At 36.6% G+C, this 12,912-nt stretch overlaps 1 protein-coding gene across 1 annotated transcript; it reads left to right on the plus strand.

Annotated features, from left to right (window-relative positions):
* Window positions 1-8,692: 8,692 nt before the first annotated feature.
* LOC150089532 (protein ZBED8-like) lies at window positions 8,693-9,028 on the plus strand. The gene has a single exon (XM_090390016.1). The coding sequence runs from the start codon at window positions 8,693-8,695 to the stop codon at window positions 9,026-9,028; it is 336 nt and encodes a 111-aa protein (XP_090246142.1).
* Window positions 9,029-12,912: the final 3,884 nt, after the last annotated feature.

The following is a 12,912-nucleotide window of genomic DNA, read 5'->3' on the forward strand; positions in this document are numbered from 1 at the left end:
CTTGTTAACACTATGAACACTGTATACAGTCAATTCTCAGTAATGTCACATTTACAAGCTTATTACAGCATCCACTTAACACTGTAGATGCTTCTTTTCAGACTTTGTATTATCTATAATAAATATCACATATTGAACAGTTATTACTGAACTTGAAACTCCCAAAAGATATTTTAATGTACAGTAATACCCCGAAGTTACGCGATAGGTGGGTCCGACGAAAATCGCGTAAGTCGAATTCGCGTAAGTCGGGGTACAACTTTGCATATAAATACATATAAATTTTGCTTAATTGGGACCAAGGACTCACAAAAACACTAGTTTAGAAGAAATATATTAATAAAATTGCAGTTCTTTATACATATTAATACAAAATATGTATTAAAAAACAAATGACTTACGTAAAAAAGTTACTTCGATGTCGATGGCTTCATAAAATCTAACAAATTCGTCTGACGACACAGCGCCTTCTTTTTTCACGCAGAATTTCGTCGTAGCAAGCTAATAATTTTTTTATTACTTGCTTTGTAGCTATAACGCGTTCTTCGTTGGAGTCTATGTTTTCTAAAATTTTTAAGCCCTTTACAATTGAGCCCTTTTCAATTTTCAACCTGTCAAGTTTGCAATTGTCATGTGCTTTTCGCCGTTGCTTCATTTAGGCCTGTAGCACGTGCAATATCACATGGTTTTTCATTTCGCTCAAAGCGTTTCACAATTTCATATTTTTTCTCTATCAACAGAGGCGGACTGGCCATAAGCCTTGCCGGGGAAACCCCGGTGGGCCGGTGTGATTTTGGCCATAAACCATAGTATGAGGCCACTATAAATTTTCCCGGGTAAGAATTTTTGATCCAGTCCGCCTTTGTTTATCGATAATTGCTTTTCTTTTTCTCTTTGAATCTGCAGTGTCTTCACCAGGACGCTTCCTTTTCACACCTTTTAAGTATTTTCCTCATTTTTAGGGAATAAAGCACAATTACAAAACGAGGAGGCACGCTTGATACGCATAAACAAAGCTGCGCGCATGTAGCAACTGAATAAACAACACCATAAAGGCAGAGATACACTATTAACACCTCACATTTCTAGGGGTTACTACCATAAAACAATAAAAATCCAGTTGCCTTTCTGCTAGTGAAATCTGTTATGAACTGGTAGTAAACTCGATCTAATTGCATTTGCGATTATACCGATAGCTGGAATTGTGTTGGTTTTTACGTTATTATGGTGAAATGTGTTTCCCCTTCACTGATATAAAAAACATAAAAGCAGCAAAGTTGAATTTTGTTCATCTTTCGCTCTCATTCTCCGCCGTCGCACCATATATCGATAACATATGAAAAACGACCTTGAAGATAGTGGGCGGCAGCGTTGCCAAACGAAAAAATCAAGAACCGCGTAAGTCGGGGTATTACTGTATTGTTCCTTTACTGCATGGTTGCATACAGAGAAGCAGGACATGAAGTAATTAAAGAAAAATATAATGGCTATACTGATTCAGATGAGATTTAGGGCAGGAAACAATTCATATAAACAAAAATTGTTAGCATTTCTTAAGAGGAAAAAGTTAATTTTACACATTGTTACTGTATACATAGGCGCCTCCGTAGCCAGGTGGGCAGGAGCAGCAGTGCGTAGCACACGCTTCTTGATTAGACCGGGGTTCGAGCCCGTCATCACCAAATACAGAGGATGCGGAAAGGTCAGGTGAATGACCACCGCATATCCCAGAGCAATATGGCCTTAGTTGCTAATGCTCCTAAAAATCAAACAACAACTGTATACATATTGAGGGTGGCTAAATCTTTGGCATTGCAATTAGCAATAGTTTGTACTCTTGCCAGCACTAAACAGGCTGAAATATGCAAGAATTTTTTTATTTGAGGCTATACACCATTCTGTACCAAGTTATTGTTATTATTTAGGAGCATTAGCAACTAAGGCCATATTGCTCTGGGATATGCGGTGGTCATTCCCTGACCTTTCTGCATCTTCCGTATTTGGTGGTCACGGGCTCGAACCCCGGTCTAATCAAGAAGTGTGTGCTACGCACTTCTGCTTCTACCCCCCTGGCTACGGAGGCACCTCTGTACCAAGTGCAACAGCTAAAAATGGGCCATTCCCTCTTTGTGGCAATATATGCAATGGATCTTACATTCTGTACACACTACGCCAGGACTACAGCCAGCCCTATTCAATTAGTATTTTTCTATGTAGTATATAGATATTATGTCCCTCCCCCACCACTGCATTAAATTGTGGGGAGTTGAAGGGGGACTGGAAATGTTAAAGCAGCTCCAGCAATTCTGTTGCTGTCTTTTGTAACCCCTCCCCAAATCTATACAAGGCCTTTTGGCTGTAAATGTTTAGCCTTGGGAACAGAAATTGCAGACTGTTAGATCTGGCAAAAGTGTTATTTTTGGCCAGAAATTTAGATTGACAGGACCAAGCTCACATGCAATTTTCCAACTTTTTTTTTTTGTAATACCTTCGAGTACTTACTGTAAAACTTCTTTGCACAAAGACCAAGTGCAAGTTTAGCTCAGAAAACAAAATTGTTGAAGCACACAATTTTACTTGTCAATCTTAATAAATCAATCAATCTTAAAAAACACTGAAGCAGACCTGCTCCCACCAGCCTCAATGTGACATTTATTGGTCAAAGTGTAGCATCGCTGTATTCCCTACTACTTCCTGTTTGCCTACATTCCTGTGCTTTCTTCTTATTCTCAAAACTACTCTAATAGAGTAATTTTTTTTGAAGTTACATATAAAAAATGCTAATATGTTGACTATATATGGTACCCATTCTAAAGTATGTTGACACCACCGTTCTCATAGTTCACCAGGCCCTCTTGCATAAATAAGTGACTCAGACTGGTATATAAGGAAGGTATTATGAGCCACACAAGTTAGTTATTCTTGTCATGGCATATAAAGGTGGGTTAACTGCCTTTGGGAGGAGTGTTATCAGATGTTAGATTGCAGGCTTGTGCAATTGCTGATAGTCTATATATAAAATCAACAGTTAGTGATGTTACTGAAACAAAAGAACAATGGTACTGGCACTGTCCAGCTAAGCACAGGAAGACCACAGCAGCTCATTCCACTAAGTAGATAAAACCATCCTCTCAGATGTCCCTGCAAATCTGCAACCAGGAGTTTACGGCATCATCAACAGGGCTTATGTATGTATAGACACTATGTACAGAGTTCTGCTGCTTTGATTTTGATGGAAACAGTGGAAATTGGTTCTGTGGAGTGATGATGCTTAGAGAATGTCTGCTGCTGCTTCACTTGTTGCACTGTGCTAACAAGTGAAGCTGGATGTGTGGTTATGATGTGCAGCTGTGTCTCATGGCCTAGGACCTTTAAGGTATGGAGAATAATGAATGCTGATACCTTAACATTTACAAGTTCATGCTTGTTTCAACAGAATGAATCCTAATGCCAAACCACCAGAATGGTGCTGTTTCAAAATGGTTCACTGACATGAATGTAGTTGGAATGGTTGGCACAATCTTGTTTGAACCCCTCCTCTAGTGAGGATCAGACCAAAATGTCCCACAATTGCTCTTATGCAGGAAGAATGGAAGACTACCTGCTGCAGTCTATTTATTGATGGAATACTTACTGAGGATAGTGGAATGTGTCACAGGCCAAAGGGGGACTAAAACAGTATTGAAATGAGTGGCAGAGACATTAACATAAACCAATGCACATCATGTTCAGGTACTTTTTGGAGAATAGTGTTTGTATTGTATGTGGTAGTAAATAATGAATTACCTATAAATTTACTGAAACTCTGAAATAGTTTTCCTTCTCTATAATGATCATTTTGGCATTCAAGTATTGTGGGGGACTAATTTAAAGTTCCAAACACCTGTACTGTTAAACTTGAAGAAAAAAAAAACCTATTTATTTAGTTAACTATCGTCAATTTGACACTTTCGCTACCAAGTGTATAATGCAGTGTATCTATGAATTGTTATGTTCACAATACACATTCATCGTATCATGAACCCAAAACAGTGTTGGCAGATCAGAAGCAGGCTGGAGGGAAAAAAAAAGTATTTTTGGTTGGATCTCTAAGTAAAATTATTGATGGTCTAAGTCAGCAGTTCCCAACCGGTTGTTTGTGAACTCTTGGGGGTTCGCGAAAGTGTTCCAAGGGGTTTGCATTAAAAATTCTATAATTGTGTCTGCTCCTTTGTTTACATAGGTATATTATTAGAAACTACAAAATATAATAAAATCAAATTAATTAAAAAGTAAAGAATTGCCAAAGAAAGAAGTCATCTCCCACAATTCCGTATAATTAGTTTACTATCTTACAGTATATCATGTTAAATATTTTCATACTAATTTTTTTTTGATTCTCAAGGACCATTGTTATGTATAAGTTTTTATTTTTAGAACCTATAGTACTTAATACCCTGCATGGGTTGAGTTGACGAAAGAAGATATTTTTTGACATTAGACTTGAACTTCTGTAGACTGTAATTTTCAGGAAATATGTATGAAGGAGGGTTCTAGCAAACGGCAGTTGAATGAATAAAAGGAAGACAAAAAGTTGGTTCTGTGAGTTTGAAGTTGGACAGTAAATGGTGGCACCACGTGTTCGGATTGCTTTGAAAGAGAGAGCAGGAATTGTAGAAGCTAATTCAGAAAATTCAGAACAGTGCCCGTGGAAGTATCTATAGAAAGGTCTATTTCCCCACACCGGGCGGAAAAGGCCCAGGTTTGAATCCCGTTGATGATGCGAGGAATTTTAAAGGGATTTTTTTCACTCTGTGGCTGAGTTAGTCGGTCTCAGACACAATAAATATTATGGGTAGATGTAATCATTTATGTGTGACCCTAATATCGTTTTTTTTTTTTTTTTTTTTGTTGTTAGAGATGAGACATTAATTAACCTAACTTCCCTCTTTTGAATGGAATCTAGAAGCCTGAGAGAGGTTTTGTGGGCACTGCCCCAGATGTGGGAACAATATTCCGTGGTAGGACGGATTTGCGATTTCTACAGAGTCAACAACAGTTTGGAAGAAAAGTAATGCCACGAGAAAAAAAGAAAACCAAGTTTTTTAGATGCAGAGGAAGCAATATTTGTAATGTGCTTTATGCTAAGAGAGATTAGAAGTCAGGGTAATCCCCAAGATCTTCCCTAGAAATTGGAGCATCATCGAAGATAAACATAGCAGAAGAATCCTTTTTGAGAGATATAAGACAGGACTAGGTTTTAGAAGGATTGAAATTAAGTTATCTTTACCCCATTGGAGAATCACCTGGAGATCAGCATTTAAGGAAATGGTACTGGGTATTCAAGAAGTTTGAGCAGCGCAAAATTTCTCAAATGGAAGGTGGAATGCAATGTGCTATCATCAGCAAAACTATGGATAGGATTTCCAGTCAATGGAAGAATGTCATTAAATATATGAGGAAAAGTGTGGGAGAAAGAACCGAACCTTAACGAACACCTGCCTTAGTGGAGAAGTTAGAAGACAGAGAGCCATTAACCAGTGAGCGTTCAGAGAGAAAACTGGATAACCAATTACTAAAAAAAGTTGGCAAACCATAAGATGGAAGCTTATTTAGAAGACCTTTATGCCAAACACGATCCAAAGCCTTTGAGATGTCAAGAGCAACTGCTTGTGTTTCACCAAACTTTTCCATTGAATTTGTCCATAAATGGGTAACATAAGCCAGAATATCACCAGCGGATCAACACTGACTGAATCCATCCTGGTGATTATTGATCAGATGGAAGGTTTCTAGATAGTTTGAGTTGGCGATTAATTGATTTCTCCATTACTTTAGAAAGAGTAGAAGTAATTTCAATGGGACAATAATCGTATGGGAAGGATTTGTCACCCTTTTTAGGAACTGGCTGGATATGAGCAAATTTCCAAGCAGAAGTAAAAACACCTTTGGAATAAGGAAGTGAAGAAAAGCGGCAAAGAACAGAAGTAAGTTCTGGAATTCAGGTTTTGAGAACAAGTGAAGAAATACCATCAGGACCTGGAGCTTTCTTAGCATCAGATTCATCAAAATCCTTCTGATATTTGTTTTGACGGAAGACAACAGGAGGCATTAAATGAAGTGTACTGGGAATGGTTTGAGGTGATTTACCAAGATCATCAATATGTGAGTTGGAAGAAAAATAGGATGCTGGCAGGTCAGCTTTATCTTTGGCTGATGTGGTAACAGAACCATCTGGTTTTGATAGAAGTGGGAACAGAGATGGGCAAAAGTTGCGGCCAATAGCTTTGGCAAGAGACCAGAATGCTCGGTTACCATTGGACGAGAAGCAAGTTTTTCGGCTCTTAGCCTGTTCGAAATCTAGTTTGGACTGATTAATAACTGCTTTACAAAGTATAAATGATACTTAATAATAAAAATTATTATTACGCTATGTTGCTTATAAAAACGTAGTACTGGAAATATTTTATAATAAAAATTCTGAAGTATTATACGATTGCCGAGAATACAGGCTTAGTTATTCGCTTTAAAAATATGTTGAAAGGGGTTCGCGATAAAAAATATTATTTGAAAGGGGTTCGGGAGTCAAAAAAGGTTGGGAACCGCTGGTCTAAGTGAACTCAGAGAATTTCCTTGGTACCTTCCCAGTTCAGTTTATCTTTGATTAGAAGTAAGAAATTTGCAGCAACCATTTGACAATGTTGGCAGATTAACATGACTAGGCTGGTAATAAAACACCCCAGACAAAATGTATTGTTTAGATTGCTGAATTAAGCATGCTAAAAACCTTAGTGAAACATAAGAGGAAGGCCAGGTCATATGAGATTTTCCTTTGTAACCTTACAGCTCAGTCTGACAATGATTAGTAATAAGAAACCCCAAGGCCACCATTTGGCAGTGTCAATTTAGACCAAAATGGAAGTCAGACAAACTGATGAGGCTAGTGGCAGAGAAGAAAAATGCATGGGATGATTGTAAATTATCAGAGTGTGGGTTAAGCTTGCTAAGACAGATTATGAGAAATTTTTGGGTAGAATGCAAAGCAAAGTATTCTTTGCTCATGTTAATAGAAAGAAAGGGATAAACCACACTGGTTCATCCCTCTGATTTCCATTCATATTTGGTGCCAGTGAATATCAAGAGCATAACTATCAATGATCCTATACAAATTGCTGACAAACTGAACAGATATTCTGCAACTCCATTTCATGTACAAAGATTTTTAAGGATGGGGATACTAGAAGTATACCAAGTTATAACTGGGAGTTAAAATGGTTTTATAAGGAAGAACATTTATTAAAGCTAAAAGTAAATCAGATGTCTGGAGCTGACTAACCAATTATATTAAATGCAGTAGCAAAAGAGATCAGCAAACCTTTAGCCATAATTAAAAGAGCATCCTTGGATTTACAGTAAGTCCCTAAAGACGGGAGCTGTGTAAATGTTTTTCCTATTCACAAAGGAGGATCAAAGAGTGAAGTGAGTAATTACAGATCTGTAAGCTGTAAACAACAGAGTCAAGTAAGTCAGGGTCATCTGAACAGGAAAGCAGTTATATGATAATCATAGCATGAATCTGATAAGGGGGATCTGGTCTGACAAATCTGATTAGCTACTGTGATAGAGTAACAAAGGAACTGGATGCAAAAATAATTTTGACAATCATACTTAGATTTCAGTAAAGCATTTTGTACTGTTCCACATGAATTACTGCTGTACAGATTGGAACAGTGGGGTACTGAAGACAAGTTACAGCTATGGTTAGAGGGATGGTTGAGTGGCACAGGCAGCTTGTGATTATTAATGACCCATTGTTCTTCAAGGATTAATGTTATGAGGAGAGTCTTACTATTTCCAAGAATTATTTATTAACAGTAGTGATGTAGGCATATCAAGATAAAGTCTAAAAGTCTGCTGATTACACAAAGGTGGATACTGACAGTAATCAGGGTACTACTACTCCAAGACGACCCAATAAATTAGGAAGAGGGACCGAAAATAACAACTGCAGTTTAATATCGATAAATGTTTAATCCCAGAATAACATACCAATTGAGTGGTTCACACTCAAGGTAGCTAAGAATGAAAAAGAAATAATGGTAATTTTATAGCTCAGGGGTTCTCAAACAGGGAGGAATTGGGATCACAGATTGACAGATTGAAACTGTTGGAATGTTGATCTTTGTACAGATTGTACATAATCTACAGGACATCACACTTTATTGAAAGTTACATATTAAATTAAAAATAAAGATAAATATTTCACTTTTTTATCTGTGGAAATATTCCATTTATAGTTATATATGACTTTTTCTTGTTTTTTATGCACAGATTTTGGAGCCCATCATGAGTGTCAAAAAAAAGAGGGTACGATGATTCATATATTTAATATGGATTCACATCCATCATCATCAGCACTGAAAAATGAGCGAGTATTTGTAGCAAAGCCTTGTCAAATGATTCTATGAAACCAACAAAGTTGAAGCAACATTTGCAGAATGTTCATTCTCGACATAAGGATAAGGACAAAGCTTTTTTGAACGTCATGAGAATGCTCTCAAAAAGATTAAGTTGGATTCAACAAGGGCATTCCAAGAAATGAACCACAAGGTTACCGAAGCTTCTTATGTCATAGCAATGGATATAGCAAAGCAGAAAAAAAACCGCTTACAATTGGGGAAACTTTGATCAAATCAAACATTGCACTCTCAAAATGGTGGAAATTGTGTTGGGAAGTGGATTGGAGAAAAAACTTGCAGCACTTTCACTATCAAACAGTACTGTTCAAAGGAGAATCAGTGATATGGCCATTGACATCAAGGATCAAGTTGTGCAGGAAATCAAGTCTGCAGCATTTGGCTTATTTTCAATTCAACTTGATGAATCGACTGATGTGGCATTGTGCTCAAAGTTGCTGGGGTTTGCAAGATATGTTCACTCAGGTTCACTTAAAGAGGAGTTTCTCTTTTGTTCTCCTCTTGAAACAACCAAGGCCTCAGATATTTTGGAAAAGGTTTCATCTTTCTTTGAATCAGAAAATCTCTTGTGAGATAATGTCTGTGGGTGCTGTACAGGTGGAGCACCAGCTATGTTGGGGACAAAATCTGGATTTCCAGTTAGTGTGAAAAAGCGAGCTCCAAAAGTGAAAGGCATTCATTGTATGATCCATCATCAGGTACTGGCCTCAAAAACACTTCCCAGCTCCACTTAGGAAAAGTTTTAGTCAAACAATTCAAATTGTGAATTTTGTTAAAGGAGGAGCTCTCAACTCAACTTTTCAAGCAATTATGTATTGACATGGATGCAAACCATCATTTGCTTCTTTTCCACACAAATGTTCGATGGCTTTTAAGAGGAAATGTAACTGAGCGAGTATTTGAGCTTAGAGATAAGCTCAAATTATTTTTTCAAGTTCCGAGTGGAATTTTTTTCCTGGTTGGATGATGAGGAATGGATCATGCGCTTTGCCTATTTGGTTGACATTTTTGAGCAGCTGAATAAACTTAATCTTCAGATGCAATGAAGGAATACAAACATCATAAAATTCATTGATTCCTTGAAAGCTTTCATGAGCAAGCTGGAAAATTGGAAGAGAAAGGTCAAGATAAAAAAAATGTTGCAATGTTTGAGAAACTGTCATCAGTTCTTGTTGCTGGTGGTGATGACCAAGTGCTTCCAGAATTTGAAAAAAAAATGAAATTTTGCAGCATTAGACAGCACTGGAAAATGAATTCAGCCAATATTTTCTTGAACTCAGTGATGAGGAGGTGGATGTAGTGCAAAATCCATTCAAATTGTCAGTTGAAAAAGTTTCTGATGATTGTGAAGATGAATTTCTGGAGCTGAAGACTGATTCGGGAGCAAGAGATGTTCAATGAGAAATCAATCACAGAATTTTGGCCCTTGATGTGCGATTTCTACCCAAAAGTGACAGAAAGAGCTTCCATGTATTGCTTCCGTTTGTGTCGACATATCTTTGTGAGTCAGGCTTTTCAACTCTGTTGCAAATGAAAACTTCGTTTTCATTTGCAACAGAGTTGAAAACAATAGCAGGTTTCTCATTGATCTTCATCTGAATAAACTGAATTACAATACCTTGGCATTCTATTGAATCTTTTGTTTATTGAAGTATGCTTCAGTTTAGCCTGTTGAGTGATTAAATTATGAATATAAAAATCTACTTTTGAGTTTTAAAATCCATCACCATTTTCTATTGCTATTAAATTTGTAAAACTCTACTATAAAAATAATCTAAGTAAATGTATGTACTAATATAGAAAAAATAAAAGATTTTCAATATTATATGCATATTATTTGGAATACACCTTTTGAGTCAGACAATCTTGGAAAGGAGGGGAATGACATTCTGACATATGGTGAAAAGGGTACATGGGGCAAAAAAAGTTGAGAACCACTAGTATAGCTGGACATGAAGTTCTCTGAGAAGTCAAGATAGGTTGCTAAAACAGTTCATGAGAACTCTCTCAGTGATATACAGGAATTTTTCCAACAGGGATAAAGATCATTATCCAGTTGTATGAGGCAATGGTTAGGCTGCAAAGAAGTGCAATACAATTAGGAGCACAAAAGGGTAAACTTGTGAAGACAGACTTTTGTAAATTGCAGCATCTAGATAGGCACCTGCAAGGGAGACCTGATTGGAGTGATTTAAATGGGTTGAGTAAACTAAATGCTAATGGCATTGTTGCTGTTGCTTGGATGACACATAATGGGACAAATTTAAACCAGAAAAAGGCTACTTGCAGGATAGGTATGTAAAAATCTGCTTTTGGCTGGAGAGCAGTTTATTGTAGGACACAGTTCCACCAGGTGTTATGGAAGTAGATAGCATTTGCCTTTGTTTTAATTGATGCTTTATAAGCTTGCTTCCTTGCATCATTCTGCTACTACTAACTAAAAACTGCTTCCTCACCAACCAAATCTGAAAATTTCCCTTGTGTGATCTTCATATAAGAATTTCAGTTCTCCATTACCACTTTCATTATTTCCATAACACTTTATGATAATAGTTTGTGGCATCCATTTTTCTTATAAGCAGTCAATTTTAATAATCAAGTAGCACTCTTCTTACAGTTAGAATGTGAGTAGTTTTATAATTTAATCAATTAACCTAATTAAATTAACTTATTAATTCATAGAATTAATGTTGCATAGCCGAGTGGGTAAAGTACCTGCCCGGCAACCCAAAGGTAGCGGGTTCGATTCCCGCCTCGGGCTTGGATCAAAGTACTGCAAAAACCTTGGGAGGTGCAATATGGCCACAGAAGCCGATGCGCCAACAACTACCAAATCAAAAAAATAAAATAAAATAATGTTGCATGCAAATTAAAAAGCAAGATGAAGATAAAATTCAAGAATACTGAACAATACCAAACAAATTAAAAGGACACAAAGAACGTAAAAACATGACTTAAAGTTACTTGTACTCTGCTGGTTGTGCAGGAATGTAAATGTAACATTTTAATCACGTCTGTCAATGCTCTCCACTAAAAAGCCATATGGTCTAATGGCTGCTTCTTTCCCTCTCATCCAGTGTCTTTGAAATCTATATAAGGTTACAGTTAAGACTGCTAAATTCATTTGAATGCCTCAAAAATTTAAATATTTACGGCATGTTACTAACAATCCCATGATTATTTACAGGTGAAGTTTGAGAATGGCACGAAGGACAGCTTAAGGGTTGATAAACAGAAAATTTACTAAACTGAGTAACATCATTAAGATATAAATCATTCATTGAAATACTGTGCTTAAAATAGGACACTTAGAAAAATAAGTAAAAATCAAGAATGCCTATAATAATCATTCATTCATTTGCAGACCTATTTTATTAATCAGAGAACAATTTCCCTCCTACTTTTCAGTTTGCTTATATGATCCTACTCGTTTTTTTTACCCAGTATTTGTATTTTGTAGCCAAACATTTCTAGTAATCACCAAGTAATTTATCCATGAAACTTAATCCTTTTTGATTGTAGCTACTCAATGTCAAATTGGCATTCCTGTTAGGTCATCACTAGTCTTTACATCTATCCAGTAGTTTATGAAGATGCAGCAATGAAACAATCAAGTTTTTCTGAGTAAAGCTGTTTCCACTAGCCTACTCATGAATGAAAAAAAAAAAGCCAAAACTGGTGGCACTATCTTGGCAGAAATTTTCTTCATTTCCAAATCTTTCTTGCAGTTTCTCTGTCTAAAATTAAATCCTCTAACATCATTCACACATTTAAACTCTGTCCAACTAAATCCAAGTCTGCACTCTCCATGATGCCACCAATTGTGAGTTTAAAATTCCACTTCTCTCACCATCTTTTGCACCCTCCAAACTTGTTCTCAGAAACCATTTATGTCACTCAGAAACACTCATATTTATTTAATTGCCATATCAATGAAATACATGTCATTTTGAATAAACTGCTACACCACACAATGGCACCAGCTAAGGTTTATGAGTGGCCTAAGAGTAATGCAGTTATTGAGATGCTAGCTCGGGACATTACACTAGTGCTTAATTCAATAATGTTGAACCAACACATGGTTTATAGGACACTTTTGGTTCCAAATCACTTCTGGGACAATTCTTGTTTTGTCAGTACATCACAGAACACCATTTAATCTGCAGGGTACTTAAGGAACTTTAAGAGCACGGTAACAGCTGAATAAATGTTATTTAAAATTATCTGCATGAGAGTGGGATGCTACTTAGTGTCTGATACAAACATAAATAGCATTTATTGTAAAAATAATACTAGAATCAAGTACAGGAAGCCTTAAGACAAGAATATCAGAGATAAACATAAACTCACTAATAAAATAAGCAACAGCAATAAAATGATTAATAGCAATGTTTCAGGAATTGAACTTGATGTAAGCAAATTCACACATGCTAGATGTAACACAGGTCTGCAATTT

This window comes from Mastigoproctus giganteus, chromosome 2 (genome assembly GCF_048544385.1).
Source record: "Mastigoproctus giganteus isolate SK-2022 chromosome 2, ASM4854438v1, whole genome shotgun sequence".
NCBI classification, from domain to species: Eukaryota; Metazoa; Arthropoda; class Arachnida; order Uropygi; family Thelyphonidae; genus Mastigoproctus; species Mastigoproctus giganteus.